We start from the raw sequence: 20003 nt of genomic DNA, 5'->3' as shown, positions 1-20003 counted from the left end.
ACACTTGCGCAGGCCAAATGGCCATTCCTTTCTACCTTCCAACAATGATTTAAAACCTTGAAAACAGCAAGGCCATTACACAGATTTTTTTTCCTTACCTCACAGAAACATAGTACATTTGCATAGCAACTCAAATATGTTTTTTAAGACTGGAAAAAATATAAGCCAACATTATGACTGATATGAATCTAGATCACTATGTACTCTAGAGTTCACCCAACACCCTACAACAAATTAATTGATGCCAATGATGCTGATGACGATGCTGATGCTGATGACAGTGATAATGATGATGATAAACCAAGAGTAAATTATAGACAAAGGGCAGGGCTGTCAGTCATGGGAAGCTTGACATCTCAAAACAGTGCTGACAGGCCTTTCTCTGCGTTCACTGCAGCACTGGACACATGCACACACACAGTGGGTATTCTTCTGGCTTGCCAAGCATTTAAGTAGCAATGTGCTTCTGAAATGAATTATAGAAATTCACCCAGTAAAAGGTAGAAGGTTCCTAACTTTTGGTTAAGGATATGACATTTTCACAGCATTAGTAATTCACTTAACAGGATGCCTGTGATTTTAACACTTAGTGTTACATAATAATTATATGACCTCTCATCTACAAGCATGGAGAGAGAGAGAGAGAGAGAGAGAGAGAGAGAGAGAGAGAGAGAGAGAGAGAGAGAGAGAGAGAGAGAGAGACTTGCATTCTAGGGTCTGTAGACAGCATTGCAGAAGGACTTTAGGGCAAACAGTGGCTCTAATGAACCTCACCTGCAAGAAGTATTCATGACTCCCGGGGCTCACGCTCCTCACAGTAGGTATTTAGGACAGTCAGGTCTTTCTTCACAACAGGAGTATGCTCGAATAATATGTCACTAGGCAATATTTTTCATTTTGCGAATGTCAGAGTATAGTTGTGAAACAGGTATAGTGGCTACTCAGCCCTCTTGATGCAACTAAAAAATGTGGAAAACATAAGGTGCAGGGGGCTGCTGTGGCAGATACTGCCTTACTGGGGTTTCGCATTTGTTTTGTCTTTGAGACGGGATATAGCCATGTAGCCTAGGCTCTCCTTGGACTCAGAGTCCTCCTACCTTAGCCACCCAAGCAATGGAATTACAAGCATGCACCATCATTCCTCATGAGCTTAATGCTTTATAGTAAGCTGTTTTATAAATAGAAAGAATGTACTCTAAAATGATCATTAAAGGTACAGCATAGTAAATCCCTGAACCAGTGGATAGTTTATCATCATGTCTAACATAACTGAGCGTGCTTTAGTCTATGCAGCTCATAGCACTGTGGATTTGCACTAGCACCAGCCCCAACACTTCATAGGACATCACCGTGGCCACAGTGTCACTGAATGATGGGAATTTTTCAGTTCCAACCTACTATGACCCCACCCTGATCTATAGTGTCTATTGATAGTTGATAATATTTTTATATTATTTTTATGTATATTTTTTATTATATTTTATTGTGTTTACAATTCAAGGAACCCTTACTTGCTCTAAAGAAGGAGATAGACCCTGCCTAGCCCTCAGCTACTCACCACAGACTGGCTGCTAAGCCATCCTTTCCTGTCCTGCACAGCCCCATGCCCAGAAGCCTCTGCCCAGAACAAAGTTGTGAGGATAATGCCTGTCATTTCAGATCTACTCTTACAGGGGAGAAGTTGAATGTACACCTTTGCTCCTCAGAAATCGCAAAATGACATGACCAAAAGAAGAGAAAGCACATCTAAGTCCGGTACTTGGAGCATGCAGCACCTCAGATGCATTCCATGTCCCAGAATCTTGAATCAGAAATCAAAGGCTTCAGATCCGGAGAGATGACTCAGTGGTTAAGAGCACTCACAACTCTTGCCAAGAATTGGGATGGGGGCTGGTTTCCAGAACCCACATGGTGGCTCCCAATCATTTGTTACTCCATTCCAGGGGGATCTGATGCCCTCTCCTGCCCTCTGTGGGCACTAGGCACACACATGGTACACAGCCATGGCTGCATTTCTCAGTAAGCTGAGACATACTGGGTAATGGTATAGTTCACAGCACAGTAATGAGCTTCTAGTTATCAGAGTATAGGTGAATCTCAGATACCTGATGAGACGAAGGGGTCAGGGACAAGGAAATGTAAACAATATGATTTTATTTATATACGCTTCTGGTGCTGGAGAGATGGCTCAGTGGTTAAGAGCATTGACTGCTCTTCCAGAGGTCCTGAGTTCAATTCCCAGCAACCACATGGTGGCTCACAACCATCTGTAATGGGATCTGATGCCCTCTTCTGGTGTGTCTGAAGACAGGAACAGTGTAGTCACATAAATAAATAAGTAAATCTTAAAATACACACACACACACACACACACACACACACACACACACACAAGCTTTTAGAACAAGCAAGGCTTCTCGATAGTGTTGTGTCTCTGAAGTGGTGGCCACTACAAGGAGGGTGGTTTTTCTGGAAAGAACATGAGGGAAGTTACAAGGCTGGCATCTGATATTCATTATATCTCTAAATTTGGTGATGAGCGTGTATGTGTGTGTGTGTGTGTGTGTGTGTGTGTGTGTGTGTGTGTGTTTTCCAACCTCCACAGACTGTACATTTTCAATTGATGCATTTTGTTGTAAAATGAACTCTAAGAGAACAGAGTTAAAATTACAAATTAAGATGCACTGCAACTAGAGTTGGGGATTTAGCTCAGCGGTAGAACGCTTGCCTAGCAAGCGCAAGGCCCTGGGTTCGGTCCCCAGCTCCAGAAAAAAAAGAAAAAAAGAAAAAGATGCACTGCAACTGTCCACACAAATCTTCACTACTTTCATTATATATTCAAATTCCAAATAGACCGAGCTCTCAAATATCAAACGCAAATCACGAGCATGCTGAGAAGAACATGTAGAATTTGTTCTACAACTTCAGACTGTGGCAGAACTTTGTAGCAGCAACTCAAAATTAAGAATCTGTAAAATAGGGGTTGGGGATTTAGCTCAGTGGTAGAGCGCTTGCCTAGCAAGCGCAAGGCCCTGGGTTCGGTCCCCAGCTCTGAAAAAAAAGAAAAGAAAAAAAAAAGAATCTGTAAAATACTGATGAACTTGACTAGCATGCTTGAGACCATGTCCAATCGCACAGCTGTACACAGAAGGCTGGATGGAGACGTAGGACAGTCCCAACAGTGGCGCTCTTTTGCCATTTGTAGGTCTCCATGGTAACCATCATTTTCAGTGTGCTTTTATATAAATACCCCAAGTCGATTTGCATTCCTTTCAGGGCCAAGGAAGGCAAGTTTGGGATTCACGTTTCTCTCTGCTTCTGTCCTCTAAGTTGTTTCTCCCATGAGTCACTTCCTTGTTTTGTACTATTGAACTGATTCGCCTTTGATTCCTGCATAACCACAATCCATCCATTAACTTCTTATTCTGGCCTCTTCTGTGCCTTCTTTACTATGTGGTCAATTTTCCTTTCCCTGTAAGCAAGTTTGTTTCCCGTCCATAAAATCCCTCTTCCCTGTAGCTGCGAGGCTCTTCTTCCATGAAGGCATCCTCCTCCTCTTTTCTTTGTGATAGAACAGTGGGGATTGTCACCACCATTTTCCCACCACCAGCCCAAGCATCTGCTCACTTTCAGCATTCTGGCTATGCCGTGGGTATTCTACGTAACCCATCTTGATGTGTTTCTTTGGTCACCTTGACATAGTCAGCAAACATAACATTTATAGGAAACTTAAGGTAGACAACAAGCATATTAGTTTAGTGTACAAACCCATTTATGATTCCTATGGAACAAGTAGTTGCCTAGCAATGATTGTCTGCATGGCCTGGCCCTAGCCAACCTTGTCCTGAACTCCCCCTCATCCTACTGAAGCTGTATCCTCAGCCTTCCTCTCCCTGCCTAGTCCTTCCAGTGCACTTCTCTGTTGCTTGGTTCGTTGATTTGGGGGTTTTGCTTTGCTTTGTTGTTTCATTTAGGACAGACTTTCTCTGTGCAGCCCTGGCTGTTCTGAAACTTACTCTGTAGACCAGGTTGGTCACAAACTCACATAGATCTGCCTGCCTCTGCCTACCCAGTGCTGGAATTAAAGGTGTATGCCACCACTGCCTGGTATCCACTGCACTTTTGCTGTTAGGAGTTTCCCCTATGTCCCCGTGTACTTCTTGTCTCCTCTGGAGGAAACTGTGTTCATCATCTCTGGATGATGATGCAGAATTGTCCCCAGGGTGCCGCTGACAATCTACATTTCCCCCACTGGTTTTAAACATCCTGTTTATCATACATTAGATCCAAATCTGTTTAGGACACTCTCCAAAGGCTACTCAGTTTATTCTATTAGTCTGACTACTCATATGTCAATAATACAATTTAATAACATATCGATAATGCGATAATAACAATCTCCATCACTAAAGTTTTGCACTTTGTTGTAATAACCTTGAAAGGGCTATGTCTGTTTTCCTGACTAATTTCTCTCATAAACCATCAAAATATAATATCCAACTGGAGAAACCCTTTTAATTTTTGAGATGCCCTCAATTTACTAGTGGGATATAAATTAAATTAACATAGATACAATTGAGATTTCATTTAATGATGTAAGCTGCGTTTCCATTCAAGAACACAGCATACCTTTCTGTATCCTAGGTTTTTTTTTTGTCTTCGAGTGTAGCTAAACATTTTGTTCGTGCAAATGTATCTTTTTAAACAAAATTTATTCCTATAGCTTTATATTGGTTGCCACTATTATGAATTGTGTGGTTCCTTGCAAATACAGGCATACCTGATCTCAGACCCTGTTGATACGTTATGCTACATGGAAAGGGGACATAAAGTTGCTAGCTATCTAATTATGCTAGATTATTTATGTGGACCCCATGTAATCACAGCAGTCCTTAAATAGGCGAGAGGTGGGAACTGTGTAAGAGTGACTTGATATTAGCAAAACTCAAGGGGACCCTTTCGGTTTTGATGATGTAAGAGGATCGTAAGCCAATGAAGTTATATTCATCTGGTTTCCATTACTGTGGAGTGGGATATGAACCACCATGAAGGAGAAAATATTTATTCTGGCGCATCTTTTGCAGAGGTCCATGGTGAGTTGTTTCCAGTGCCTCTGAAGAGATAGCACATCATGGTGGAAGTGGGTGGTGAGGGAAACTGACTTCTCCATGGTATCCAGGAGGCAAAGAGAGTGTATTGGTGAGTATTTGTCAGTCGAATAGCTATTGGCATCCAGAAAGAGAGATCCTCGGCTGAGAAAGCCTCTGTCAAACTGGCCTGTGGGCATGTCTGTGGGGCTTTCTAGGTTAATGGTTGAGATGGGAGGGTCCATCCTTGTGGGCAGGTAGTTCTTGGAGATAAAAGAAAAGATTCTACCATCTCCCTACAACAACCACACTGATTAACCAAACCAATGACACATGGGCCTTTAAGTGACACCTATACAAGCATACAGATGTGGTGCGCCTCTGGAAGCTGGGAAAAGTGAGAAAATGATTCTCTCTTGGAGGCTGTATCAGTAATCTTAAAAAATAAAATGTGAAAAGCTGTTTTCCTCAGTAATAACATGCCTGCCTTTTAACATCAAATCAAGCCCAATGGGCTCATGTACCACACAAACTCTGGAAAATAAGAATGCTATAAAATATAGACTATGGGCCATCAAAAAGTAATCAGTGTCTTTCCTAAAGAATGCTCTGTTAGCAGTCAAAGCCGATCAGAAAAGTTTAAACGTGATCCCAGCAATTGGATTGGTCAAGCTCTGTTTAAACATTTGAATCCCGATTCACCATGCCCAAGTGGTGGAAATGGTGAAATGAGTTGGTCAGATCAAAGTCAAAAATCAAAGGCTGATTTCTAAGTTCTCTGATAATGATCAGATATGAATAGTTTCCCTTTTTTAGAGAAGAAAGGAAAAGAAGATTGGACTCACTCCAGGTCAAGATAAACGCCAGCCGGAAAGGCTGGCAAGGATTTAAAGGTTGTAACACACTCACACCTCTTTAATGATGGATGCTGTTAAGAGTGTGGCGGGAGTTCCTTTTGAAGACCCAGTGCGAAGCTCTGGACCCGATGACAAGTAGCAGTTGCGACGGGTAATAACTTAGTAACCGCCTAAATGCACATTTTTATGAGCCGACTAACTCTTCTCAGGCAGATTAATGAGATGTTCCTGTGGGATTCGATATAAACATGAGAAAGGAAAACATCCCACCTCCTGTGTCACCGCCTGGAAGGAAGGCTATATAAGCACTTCAAAGGAGAAAAACCACAGGCTTGGCATTTAGGCTCAGTTGAGGGTGCTTCTGGTGGTGACCTCAGACTCTGAGACAACGTGAAGCTGGACACACACGATGGATACCAAGGGCTCTACAGCGACTATTTCTTCTTCGACCCCACCCCAAAACTGCTCTGGGAATACAAATGTTAGGACTAACTCTTCTAACAAGAGCTGTTGTCATGATGTTCAGTCAACTGGCCATGCTCTACAAACTCCCCAGGGCCAGGGCTGTCGCCCCAGCCCCTGCCTTTATCGCTGCCCTAACTACTTGATAAGAACCTACAGCTTCCACCCCTGTCCGGATGACTGCAGCTGGTGCTCTGACGGCATTAACAGTCATGAGAAAGAGACCATGCAGAGTTTGAACGAACGCCTTGCAAGCTATCTGGAAAAGGTGCGGATGCTGGAAGGAGAGAACGCGGACCTAGAGGATAAAATCCAGGAGGAGTGCAGCAAGACACTCCCCATCCTGTGTCCTGACTACCTGTCCTACTACACCACCATCGAGCAGCTGCAGCAGAAGGTAAGAGTTCAGCAATGCGCTGAATCAAACTGTGGATCAATGCTCTCCACACCATGGTTATCTGCTCAATTTTATTCGTTCTAGAACTTTCTATGCTGCTATGTTTTTTTTTTAATTAAAAAAAAAAGAAACTTTGAGATAATATACAAAGTTTTATAGTGCCTTTGGCTTATCAAGAGTATGTTCTGCCGTTTTATAAACAAATAACTCAGGGCTGAAACCTAATGAGTTGCTACCACAACTTAAATTTAAAAAAAGAGAGAGAACAGGGCTCTGAGAAGCTATTTTGATTTTTAAAATTCTCTAAATAGTTTTAGCATTTATCCATGTTACAATGGCTAGTGCCTTTCAAACCCACATTGTCATCATCGCAGTATTTAAAGAGTGTGTCTCTACACCAAACCTGTTTCCTGTCCATTCATCTACTGCTGCATTCCTGGGTTTACTTAATTTTTATTTTTTTCCACAAATGCTTGCTAAGCACCAACAAAAATGTTCCAGCCACCATTCTAGGCTCTGAGAAAAAAATATGTCTGACCCCCAAATTGCATTCTAGTATGCCATGGTACATTTGGGGAAAATTAGAAAAGACTATATTTTAATAGAAAAACAGACACGAACGGTTTTTATTTGCATGGTTTTTGGTGATCTCTTAGGAAACTAACAAGAACTCCGATTCTCCAATGTTGCCCACGTTTCTTCAGCATCTCGCTGAAGAGTCAGGAAAATTCTTTTGCTAACTAGAACACACAGTCCTTTGTTTCTTAAAGTAGGGGAGTCCTGGTGTTTGTCTCATTTGTGTGTGCAATCTCTTAATTCTAGATCTTGTGTACCAAGGCTGAAAATTCCAGACTGGTCTCACAAATTGACAACACCAAACTGGCTGCAGATGACTTGAGAGCCAAGTAAGCCTGCCCAGCGCTGTCACTGGTGAAAGACTTCATCTGAGTCTGATTTAAATATTCCCAGGGAGACTGTCCCCACATGCACTAAGCCTCCTGTTCCATAGCCTATCAACAGTGACCCAGAAATACCTTCAGATTCAATGTGATTAAGGTTAATAGCCCTAACCTGCACACAAGGCCTCCGGGATAACGTAAGGACCCATATGATTACCATCCAATGAGATAAGTAGGGTCAGTATCTTGTAACCTTGCTCTAGGCAGGAAAACCTTGGTAAAATGAGAAGAAAACTTAGACTCAAGTGTGTATGCGATACAAGAGAGAGCCAAAATGCTGACCCAAAATCCCTGAGCCCAAACTCAAGGGTTTTCTTACATTTGTTGCCTCTCGGAGCAAAGGAAGGACAATTAATTCCCTCATCTCAAAAGACAGCAAGGTGGCATCATACTGGCAGACTAACTTAAGCCTAAGAACCAAGTAGTGATATGGTTTTACTGCTACAACGAATAATGTCTTCATAGAAACACAGGGAGAGAGGCCCAGAGCAAAAAGAAGCAGGAAGTTCTGCTGAGCCTGCCTTGTGCATCTACATTCTAATGCCTTGTTCTTAACCCACTTCTGACATTTAAAGCTATGAAGCTGAATTGTCCCTACGCCAGCTCGTGGAAGCCGACGCCAATGGCCTGAAGCAGATCCTGGATGCGCTGACTCTGAGTAAGGCTGATCTGGAGGCTCGAGTCCAGTCTCTGACAGAGGAACTTCTGTGCCTCAAAACAAACCATGAGGAGGTGAGAAAAAGACCGAGAGTCAGTACAGGCTGAATCCCTAACATTAGCATTGGTTCCTTTGGGTTGTGTATAGCGAAGTATATTCCCACAAGACGCTTTGCCATAGCTCTGGTCATACTGCTATGGCCCATACTATGTTATTTACCGTATTAGATATAATGACATGTGGGTAGGATATTCTCCATTGTCCCAATTTTCTTGTCTTCAATGGTTTTATACACATCCTTGAACAGATTCTGCCACATCCTAATAGAAAAAAAAAGCCAATTCTGGCATGAGCTCATATGAGCAGCCTAGAGACGGTGGTCTTTCCATAAAACCCCACCTCGGTGATCTGCCTCCATTTTTCATTCCTATGAATGGTCTTAAAATTTCTGGAAATCTGATACTGTTAGTCCACATCGTTAGTCAATTCTCTCTTCTTTTTACACATGTTCAAGCACAGCCATACCTGAAATCACCTTTGGCCACCATAGGGCATCCCAATAACACCTACAAGTCATGCAGCCCTCTGTTGTGTGCTGTATTCCAGACCCAATAACACTAAATTTTTCTGTTAGATCAAAACAAGAACGTGGCAGGTCATCCATTTACTAAAGGACTTCACATTCTTTTCTACAGGAAATTAATTCTTTACAGTGCCAACTTGGGGACAGAATCAACATTGAAGTAACAGCTGCCCCTTCTGTTGATCTAAATCAAATCCTACAAAAAATGAGATGCCAGTATGAGTCTATTGTGGAGACAAACCGTAAAGACGTAGAAGAATGGTTCAATACACAGGTGGGGAGAATCAGCAAGTCAAAAATCAATAAATTGCATATCTCTAGGAGTCCTCCTATACGTGATGCTTCCTTGCAAAGTACCTGGAATCTCTGTGTTTCAGATGGAGGAACTGAATCAACAGGTAGTGAGCAGCTCTCAACAGCAGCAATGCTGCCAGAAGGACATCATAGAGCTGAGACGGACCATAAGTGCCCTCGAGGTTGAGCTGCAGGCCCAGCACCGAATGGTACCCAACAGGCTGACCAAGCCTAACCTTACACTGGTGGCGACAGTCCCCGATGTCTGAGGGTTACGCTGTTTCCCAAACTGTGTCTATTGGTTAAAGGGTCTGTGGCTAGAAAAGAACTTCATAGTCAAGTAAGTCTTGGAAATGTTGGATTCCACAAAGGTTAGCCTTTCCACAAGCTAGCCTATGAAATGGCATATACCATGGATCTCCAAGGAGGCGTGCAGTACTCAGCATTCCAAAATTTATTTGATTATGGATGCTTTTCCCCCTCCTCCCAAACTATGTCACAGTGAGCATGACCCATGGAAAATACTTTTGGAATCACCTGGAAAGCATAAGATTTCTCTTATGCAAAGCATTATTGTAAACTCTCATACTGGGATTATGAAAAAGTTCTGAAAGGTGATGTGAACCATTATCTAACTTTCCTGGTGACATTAAAAGAACCAGGGTGGTTTTCCCAAGCAAGATCCAGACTAAGAGCCATCACAGCCTGTTCACAGATGGAGACACTGAGATCCCAAAGGTGTGAGTGACCTTCCCAAAGACACCAAAGAAATGTGTCAGGATCAGACCCCACAGCCAGCACCACCTCTGCTTCTTGAGACCGCAGAAATAAAACAGTACTCAAGTGTCCTGCTAGGAGAGGCAGGCATTAGCTGCCAGGTTTCATCAGCTTCTACTCACGGGATGTTGAGCAACTCACTGAACCTCATTTTTCTCATCTATAAAAGTTGAGATAACCATGTGGATAACCGAGGTTATTAAAACCTAAAATCCCACCATTATCATTAGACTTACAAAACAATAGAACAAGAAAGAACTTGACCCATTCCAGTTTCAACACTGGTGTTTTACTTATAAAGGAACTGACACACTGAGGGAAATGCTTCTAGTTAAACATTGCTCACTTCCTTTCAAAGGCTCAAACGCAGGCTGAATAAGATGTCCTGGTATGATTTTAATGCCTGAGCCTTCAATGAAGTGAGGTGGATTTTTTTTCCTCTTTCATGAGCCAGATAATAAGAGAATAAGTGGTTAAAAAAAAGACAGAGAAATAAACCAGAGAGATAAAAAAGAGAAGGGATAAAGGTAAACAAACATCATTTTTGGTTTGGGTTTATTTGGTTAGGAACTAATAAAGGACTTAGAGAACTCTTAGTACTGTCACAGAGAAGTTATTGTTTAAAATGTCTTTTACAATGGCCTTCTGGGAATTTTAAAGGAGTCATCTTAGAATCTGTTTTCCTCCTCTTCCACAGAGAGATTCCCAGGAATGCATCCTGGCAGAGACAGAGGCCCGATACACAGCCCTGCTGGCCCAAATCCAGAGTCTGATCCATAACCTGGAGGCTCAGGTAGCAGAAATCCGCAGTGCCCTGCAAAGACAGAACCAGGAATATGAAGTTCTGCTAGACATCAAGTCCCGGCTGGAGTGTGAGATAGCCACCTACCGCAGTCTTCTGGAGAGCTTGGATGGCAGGTATGTAAAATTAAAGCAACATAAATGAAAGAGGTGTGTGTGTGTCACACACACACACACACACACACACACACACACACGAAATGGGGCATCATCCATTTGAGAACTATGCTTTGATTTTCTTGGAAATGAAGGGGACATCTGGATAGAGATTATCAAATGTTCTCTAAAGACCTTCCATTATAACATAGTCCTAACTTGAGGTGTGGGTGGAAGTAAATTGGTTTGAAGAACACAGTACCAAATTAAATCCTCGGTTGCATCCCACTAAGACACAGATTCTCAATCTGTGGGTAGTGACCCCTTTGGGATCAAATGACCCTTTCACATGGGACACCTAAGACCATATGAAATGTCAAATATTTACAGTATGATCCATAACAGTAGCAAAATTGCAGGTATGAAGCAGCAACAAAAATGATTTTGTGGTTGGGGTCACCACAACATGAGGAACTATAATGTAAGGTCACAGCACTAGGAAGGTTGAGAAACACTGACCTAAGCTGAACATGGGACTTTGTTGACATAAGAAAGGACAGCCCTGGGGTTGGGGATTTAGCTCAGTGGTAGAGTGTTTGCCTAGCAAGTGCAAGGCCCTGGGTTCGGTCCTCAGCTCCGGGAAAAAGAAAAGAAAGAAAGGACAACCCTGGTCCAGTAGAGGCACATAGTGCATGCTCAGGCTGAAACCCCCAACCCTCTCTAGATGTGGCCCTTCACCCCAACAGCATTATGCTAACATGTAGTGATTCCACACCCTTTCCTTTACAAATTAAGAAGTTGTACTTTTTTAATGATAATAAGCCAACCAACCCATACAGAACTCAACTAATCATGAGTTCGTTGAAGCAATTCAGGCCAAACAAACCCCACAAAAGCCTCGTTGAAATTGCAAAGGACACCAACTGTCCCCCAGTAATCAGTCATCTCCATTCACTGCATTCTCTTTACTGTTATGTGCACGCAGCACGGATGTTAATGGCCACTGTTCCTTTAAAGAACTACAGAATACCAAAGGCTACCAGTTACCCAGTGAAAATCGTGTATTGTAAAAAGAATGTTCACTGCAAACCACTGGCTATTCCAATTTTCTGAAAAAACAAAACAACAACGACAACATATAGACATCTAATGGGGGCACTTTGACACTTCCAGGTGACATGCTAAAGATTCTTCTGTAAGTTGTGTTCAAACCATCTCTAATTGTATGATGAACTCCCCCATGCCAGAAAATTATCTAACTAATCCTCATTCTCCAGATAGGAAGCCCCTCCACTTTCTGCATACCCTTGTTGATCTGGGAATTTAGTCCCCATTATGTCCATTCTGACACAATACTAAAGCTCAGGTCTTGACTGGTTCAGCCAAGGTCACCCACTAGCAAACAAGAGAGCTGGGCCCTGCCTCGTCATTGACTGCTCTTGCAGTGTGGTTCCCATGGAGCTAGAGTAGCAGTTTAACCCAAGAAATATTTCTCAAGCCAAGAGGCTGTCTTCCAGCAGATCTGCTCTAATTCTCCTTCTTCTACTAACCACAGCACAAAATGAATGAAAAAGCATTTAGTGGTGATTATGTTTGAGTGACAAGTATTGAAAACTTAGCCACTCCCATCTTCTCCATAGCGATCATTGCCCTTCCTTGATCACTAAAATTCTGTTGCTGTTCTTGTTGTTGTTGCTGTTGTCATTGCTGTTGCTGTTGTCATTGTTGTTGTTTCTACTTAGGCTTCCCTGTAACCCATGTACCACTACATGGGAGCCATCCTGCCAGGCCAGAGCTATGGAGTGTCTTACCCCAGTTTATACATCTATATCACTCCCCGGGATGCCCAAGCCCTGCCGTGCCTCTGGACCCCCATCCCGGATACTGGTTAAGATATGCACCATCACCAAGGAGATCAAGGATGGAAAGGTCATTTCTTCTCACGAGCATGTGCAGCCTTGCTACATCACCAGACCTGCCAAAGTCTAGCATCCCAAGGTGATAAGAATGACCTCCATTCATGAAAGAGAGGCCAGTGCATGCTCCTGCCAGAAAGGCTTAAGAAACCCCCAGTCCCTTAAGGTACCTAGTTTCTTACTACTACAGCGGGCCCCCATCTTTTGTTCTTCTCCTTCACTTAAGTCACCACCATGATAATAAGTCACATTTCTCTGGAAGGACATTCTGTATTGTCGCAGGGATGGGAACTGATTAGCTGGTGCCCACATTGCTTGCCTAGCCAAGGGATGGACAGGCAGGTTTTCTTTTTGTTTATTCAAGCCTTGTTTATCTCTGTACCTCTGTAGAGCCAGTCAGACAAGTTCTGGGATTGGTTTTGGCAATTGGCACGTGAAGGCAAAAAGCCACAGCCTTTTGCCTTCTGAATTCCTTCTTTGGATGTAGAATGAAGCCGACACAGGAACAGGACAAATAAGGAAGACCCAGATGTCTAGTCTCCAGGAATGAAACAATGACATGCCTGAATCCCGCTGACCTTCGCTCGTCACCTCAACCAACTGATTCTCTGTACTAGTATATTTTCCCGTCACCACAAAATAACTTGCGGGGGGTTTTCTGCACACTCTAGATTCTTCCCCCACTCCTAATTTTTCATGTTTTATTTTCAGGCTGGGTCTTACTAAGTAGCCAAGGCTGACCTTGAACTCACTCCATATCCCAGCTGGGACTTAAACTTGTGAGCCCCTGTCTCAACCTCCTAAGTGTTTGGGATTGTAGGCCTGCTGGGATACGGCAGATATCCATGGTCTCTGAAACTCAGGGAACCACAAGGCTCTTCTCCAAATACTTCCCTTAAGAATGAAGCTTAGTTGTGTGGGATGAATCCAAGGGTCTCTCTTTAAAGTCATGTTGAAGCAATAGCCTGGGTCCTGTCATTAAAAGTTGGCTATTTCTCTTTCTATCCCTTAGGGGATGGGAGTTTGATCTGCTTGTTTGACAAGGGGTATAGAGCTGAATTTCTCAAGACATAAGACCCGATGGGTAACAAGAACAAAATAGCTTAGATCCCTGCTTCAATCTTTCCATCAGAGAGAGAGATGGAATTAAGAGTCCCAAACTTTCCAAAAGAGCATTAGTGAGTAATTTCTGCTTGCCGGCAGAAGGCCACTCCAGATGCCACAAGGCACCATTCAGTACCAGCCAGTATCACAACTTTTAGAGCAGGTCCACACAGCAGGAAAGTCATTCTTTGAAAAGAAAGTTATTGGACCTCTTCAGAAGTACCAACTTTAAAAAAAATTAAATCAAACACAAATTGTAGAGTTCCAAGATCTGTTTCTTAAACTTGCCAATTTCCTACCACAACTGCATAAAACGCCCGGCCTTCATCAAACTGTTCCCCTTATTTGCACTGAGGGCCACACCTACTTCGTAGGGCTGTTGTGGAGAGCCCTTGAAACCCATTCTGTACCTGACCATTGTATATGTCTTGCCATTAGCTAATTAGCTAGACCTAATTTTCTTTTATCATTATTTCATTTTAAAATTCTTTCTATGCGAATTTAGCTATCTAGTCATGACTGGGAAGTTTTTAACAACGTTCAGCATTGGGGAGGGGGAACAAAAATAGCACATCTTTTGTCATTATACTCATGATTATTATACTAAATAAAGCATTTCTGAATTCTTAGAGTGTGTGTCAGATTCCAGTTGATGCTCACATCAAAGACATTTGCCTTGCTGGACTCACAGCTCAGCCGAATGCTTCCTCCAGAAGAGCAGTGGCTTACACAAAGCAAGTGGAATGCAAGTCTCCAGGAAGAGTCTCTATTGTTGTTAATTTCTCAATGAAATATGTAAAGTAGCTCCTGTCAGCCCCTCATTCGTATTGGCTCAGCCTGCAAGATGGAAATATGAACAGAGTAAAGACCTGGTGCTCAGAAACCATGAACAATCTCCACCCAGTCTCTGTGTGACCTTGAGTAAAAGTGATCTAACAGCATAGGCCTTACCTGGCATATAATGGAAGGGTTCAATGGGCTAATGAATACTTTGTAAATGATGTGTAGTGCTAAGCAAAAATAAGTTCTTAGTTCCTAAATTAGACACTAGACATGTGTCATTTTTATCCATAGCAGTTTCCTTTTGATTTAACTCAGTGCTAGACCTGGTAGATCCTGTTCACAGCATCAACAGTATCAACAGTAACTGGAAAACTATTTGCTAAGAGGTGAGAGCTACTCACCTTGCTGTCTTGATTCCATCTGAATCTAGGCTTTAGGAACCTCTGACCTCAGGCTGCTGCAACAATGACATTCTTCAGTTATGCCCCAAAAGAAGACACCTTTCTCTTACTCAGATCAAAATATCCCCCATGCCACCCCATACTAAAAATAAAATATTATGACCTGCATAACAAAGACAAAATCTGACACCTCTAAGGCCTATAATTGTCTCTTTTGTATAAAAGCATGTAAAACTATCTTCAAGATTTTGTTTGCCTATGGCCAAAAACGTAAAATAAATCAAAACAGTATAAAGTCTAGATTTTTCTAGAAAACTAAATAAATATCCTATACAACCACCGGAGGGCAGAAAGGACTTGTTTGTTTGTCCATTGCTTGTTTTTCTACATGCTTCAGAAACAGGTCAGCAGTATGAGAATCTGAGTTTAGATCCACAGACTAATATATAAAGCCAGACACAGATGTTGGAGAGGCAACAAGGAGGATTGATGGAGCTCGTAGCTAGCCAGTCTAGCCAATCGGTACATTAGAGATTTAGTAAGGGACAGTGTCTTTAAGAAATGAAATAGAAAGTGGTAAAAGAAGACAGCTGACATCAACTACCGCTCCTCCCAAGCACTAATGCACACACAGGAGCACACACACACAATCTCTATGACTTCTCCCCCATATTTTTAAGTTAACACAGTAACTGTGCATTAATGAAGATCCATTGTGATCTGTCTCCATATGCAAGCAGCATGCACTGATCATCCTCATACATGCCAACACACACACACACACACACACACACACACACACACACACACTTTTAGCCCTTTCTTGTAGACTCTGACATCAGCCTTATAGGTAACCACATTCACAGACAGTCCCTCTTCTGCATGCCTATCTACATGACTCTACACTGGGGAAAACCAATAACAATACATTAGCAAGACTTTGAACTCATTTGATGATCATGCAATCATCATAATCTCATTGAACCCTTGAAGAAACCAGTGATCACAGATGCTAACACTCAGGGTTGCACAATGATGAGTGATGAATTCTAAGTGCTTTAAATTCCCTTGTTGTACAATGAGAAATTCCAACTCTTCTATTTCGCATCCCAACACATCCACACTAGACAGCAGTAAAAACCAAACAGGAGGGTCTAATGGAATCAACCCTGACCCAATTACAAGACATTGAACTTGGGTTCAGTCCCAGACACATCATTTGCCTTCTCTCAATATGTTCTAGAGTTTTCATCATAGACTCTTCAAATCCAATATCCTTGGCTTCTCTTATAAACACTGATGTGATCTGACTCACCCTGTTATGTCTAGTCATCTATATCTATAAACAGGATGTGACGCCAGAAATAACAACTTCAAACCCCTCCTCCAAGTATCTTTTAAAGGCTATAAATGTTTTTGGTGATCTCTATATGATTTTTAGCAACTAGATACAATAGTGTCTTAGTATAACTCCCTTGATTTCCACATAGCTAGCAATGGGAAATGTATCTTACTCTAGGCAGAAATGAAGATATTTTTCTTGGCTATGTTTATCCTAATCTGCCCGTTTTTTTTAAAAAGTAAAGTTTTCTCTAATAAAGAAGCATTTTTAAAAGCAAATATTCTCTTCACATGAGAGGGAATGAAAAGGAGAATACGGTTCAGAAACAAAGTAAAGTGTGTCACACACTAAAGGAAATGCTTATTTTAGAAAGAACTCATGGGCTAAGACAATGAGCATCCAAACTACAGAGCCCTGGGTTAGCATCAGCACAGACAAGCCTGGAATGTGTTCATTGTTTCAGCACTGTCATCAAATGTCTTTTATAGGAAATGAATCCTTCACCTATTTGGCTAGCTGGAAATACCTGGTCAATGTGTTCATGCAGGATTCACAGCTTCGTGGGAACTACCCACGCAGGCAGGCAAAGGGGAGCAACCCTGTTTGGCAACATCAGGAAGGTTTGTTTTAATTGGACTGATCCTTTCATCCAACATCATGCTTGGAGGGTTTTTCTTAGGCAATGCCTTCAAGCTATAGGTTACCATTTCCAGGCATGGAAAAACAACATAGAAATGCCAATTTTCTAAAACATCTCGATAAAGGTGTCACAGAAGCAAAGCTTCTGAACAAGTTTTCTGTATCATCCTTTCTCAGACTCTGTTCCCTTTCCTTTTCTTTCTCCATCCTCTCCACTCCCTAACATTTTCCTCCTTCTCTGTCTTGCAACAGCTGAGAAGACATACTGGTATTACCTGAAGAAACGATCTAAGCTCCTTTCCCTGTGTCCTTCTCGGAAGAAAAATAATAATCATGTAGGCCTTCTTTCTAAACCAGAAGCAAAAAGTCTGCTATCATAGCTCTTTATGGTGACCCAGTGGGACCATCAGGTGCTTCCGTGTCATGCTGAAGATGGTTTTACTGCATCTGGTATCCAAGGACCTTGGAGAAGCCACTTAACCTACTGACCCAGAAAAGTCAGGAAGAGATTGCATTTCTTTGAAGCTGTTCTTGGTTGTAGACAACTATCTATGCACAACTGTAGGTAAGAGTACAAGAGTCCCATCTGCACATGAATGGGGATTGTTGATAGATTTATGTCTACACTGACCAACCAGAAAAAAGAACTGTCCCTGCCTGCTTCACTGTCACTGCCCAAGAAACACCTGCCCTGCATTACAGTGGGAACCTGGTTGAAGAGAGAAGTCCCATGGTAGAAGGCACATAGAACTACAGCCTATTCTAGAGGAATCTGAAACCTGAACAGGAAAAGGAGACTAAGACAATGATCCAGAATAAGCACTCTAGAAAACTCCAAAAGTGAGACATTAGCAAAATCTAGAAGAGAGTGTGCTCATGTCTGGTCAAGAAACAGAATCATGCACTGATTAAGAACAAATACTCGTCAGACCTGGTGATGCATGCCTTTGATCCCTGTGTTCAGGAGGCAGAGGCAGAAGGATCTCTGTGAGTTCAAGGTCTACAGAGTAAGACCCCCGTCTCAGGAACCAGACAACAAACAGAGAACAAGTAATTGAATCTAGACAAGCTGGATCTCATTCCCCAGCTATGAGATCCTATGGGAGTTTCTTGATTTTTTCACTTCACTTCCTTGTCTGTATAATGGGGCTATTAATAGCATGTACCTCATAGTGTCAGGGTGATGACATTAATTAGTGTTTGCAAAGCACTTAGAACATGTCAGACATCCCATAACATGTTTGGAGGAACTCACATGCCATTGGTAAAACAAACTCACTAGCACTTACAAATTATTTCACTTAAGCTAATTGACAACAGAACAGCCATCCAAAGTCATCCTAACTACTTCCTTCCACTAGAAAGTGGAACCATGGAATGACCCAAAGGCAAATGGAGCACAGGTCCCTCTCTCCCAGAATGTCATGGAATTCATTTGGAAAGGTCTTCCTCCATAATAACTAACCCTCAGATTTCCTACAATCAACAGGAAGAAGGTGCCCTCCCAAAGAGAGGGGACAAGTTTGAAATGGAAATGAGAAACAGCAGGGCAGTTCATATGGGTCTGTCAGCCCACCCTTCCTCCAGCACATTATCTTGTGTAACACCCCATAGTGGCCTTACCTCAGGAGCGCCACCCACAGATTAACAAAGTGACCGCTGCAATAGCATGAGGTTTTTTAGTCCACGTACGTACGTGGGGTTGCTCATCCACGCCGGGAGAGGCAACCCCGAACCAAAAAAAGCACACAACTTTTATTCATTACAGAGGGCAGACTTCAGCAACAGGGTTAGCTGGCCTATTCTCATTGGTGGTACACAGGACAAAGGACCTGGTCAGGTATTGGCTGGCCTGCTCAAGGGGCTGTTCTTGGCTCAGTTGATCACTTCCTGCATCCAGTCCTACACCTGGCCTTGGTGAATCACTGGGAAAGGGCTAAGTTGGCACGTCCCTTGGGGGATGGGGGTGAACTGGGTGGTCAGGCATGGTCAGGATGACATCTTGCTGTTGTTCTCAGAATTTACCACAGGGAGGGGTAGGGGGGGTCTTTCCGAGAGCAGTTGGGTTTTTTTGTTTGTTTTGTTTTTTGTTTTGTTTTGTTTTTTGTCTTAATTCGCTTAGTCAGAATCTTGATCACCAAGCCTTTTATCATATCACTGGGCATCCTGACCTCAGATGTATCTCTCCAAGGTCACAGGTTTGTCATAGGCGTCCTGACCACCAGGTGTGTTTCTCAAAACCTTGTTTTCACAGCTTTGCTTTTCACATCTATGAAACCATGAAACTTTATTTCTTCAATCTGGTGTCCTTGTTCTTCATGTTCTCGGTGTTCATTGAAACCAGATTACAGAAAAACCAGTACAAAGAATTCTTCAAAACTCTCCATGAATGATCGCACTTACCTCTCATGATTCCCCTGTAATGCTATCATTAGTTACACAACTAACGTCTGAACCAAGGCTTCAGGAGGTAAACTAACCGTCTCAACGCCTTGCAATTAATACATGGCAAAGCCAACATTGAAGCAAATCCATATCATCCGTACTCCAAATGACCTTCTGTAGGGAGTGAATGGAGTCCTGAGTGAATGTGTATTGTTGACGTGAGCACAGCCACATTCGGGACCCCATAGGAATGACAGACCCTCGGTCCAGGGAAGAATCTTGAAAGTTTGTGCAGAAAACTTCCCTCTCCTCTATGACTGAAGCCTGAGGTTGGTCCTCTACAAAGACCCCCTATCTGCCAGATCAGCTGACCCTCCTCTTAGTTAAGCCTTATTTCTGTATTAAATGTGTCCAGTGTATGCCTCCATTGGAGCACACAACCCACCCAAACCCAGCTTTTCT

At 42.5% G+C, this 20003-nt stretch overlaps 1 protein-coding gene and 1 long non-coding RNA gene across 2 annotated transcripts; one reads left to right on the top strand and one right to left on the bottom strand.

The window, feature by feature from the left end:
- Positions 1–6353: 6353 nt before the first annotated feature.
- Krt39 (keratin 39) lies at positions 6354–12960 on the top strand. Its single transcript, XM_032912899.1, has 7 exons — positions 6354–6803; positions 7626–7708; positions 8338–8494; positions 9116–9277; positions 9381–9506; positions 10772–10992; positions 12714–12960. The coding sequence occupies exons 1-7, from the start codon at positions 6354–6356 to the stop codon at positions 12958–12960; spliced, it is 1446 nt and encodes a 481-aa protein (XP_032768790.1).
- LOC116909351 lies at positions 10613–14821 on the bottom strand. The gene is made up of 2 exons (XR_004389068.1): positions 14652–14821; positions 10613–10888 (listed from the first exon to the last, which is right to left on the bottom strand). It is a non-coding gene; the product is annotated as an uncharacterized LOC116909351 (long non-coding RNA).
- Positions 14822–20003: the final 5182 nt, after the last annotated feature.

This window comes from Rattus rattus, chromosome 9 (genome assembly GCF_011064425.1).
Source record: "Rattus rattus isolate New Zealand chromosome 9, Rrattus_CSIRO_v1, whole genome shotgun sequence".
NCBI lineage: Eukaryota > Metazoa > Chordata > Mammalia > Rodentia > Muridae > Rattus > Rattus rattus.
Note: the sequence above shows the minus strand (reverse complement) of the source record. Positions and strands in the feature narration are given on the sequence as shown.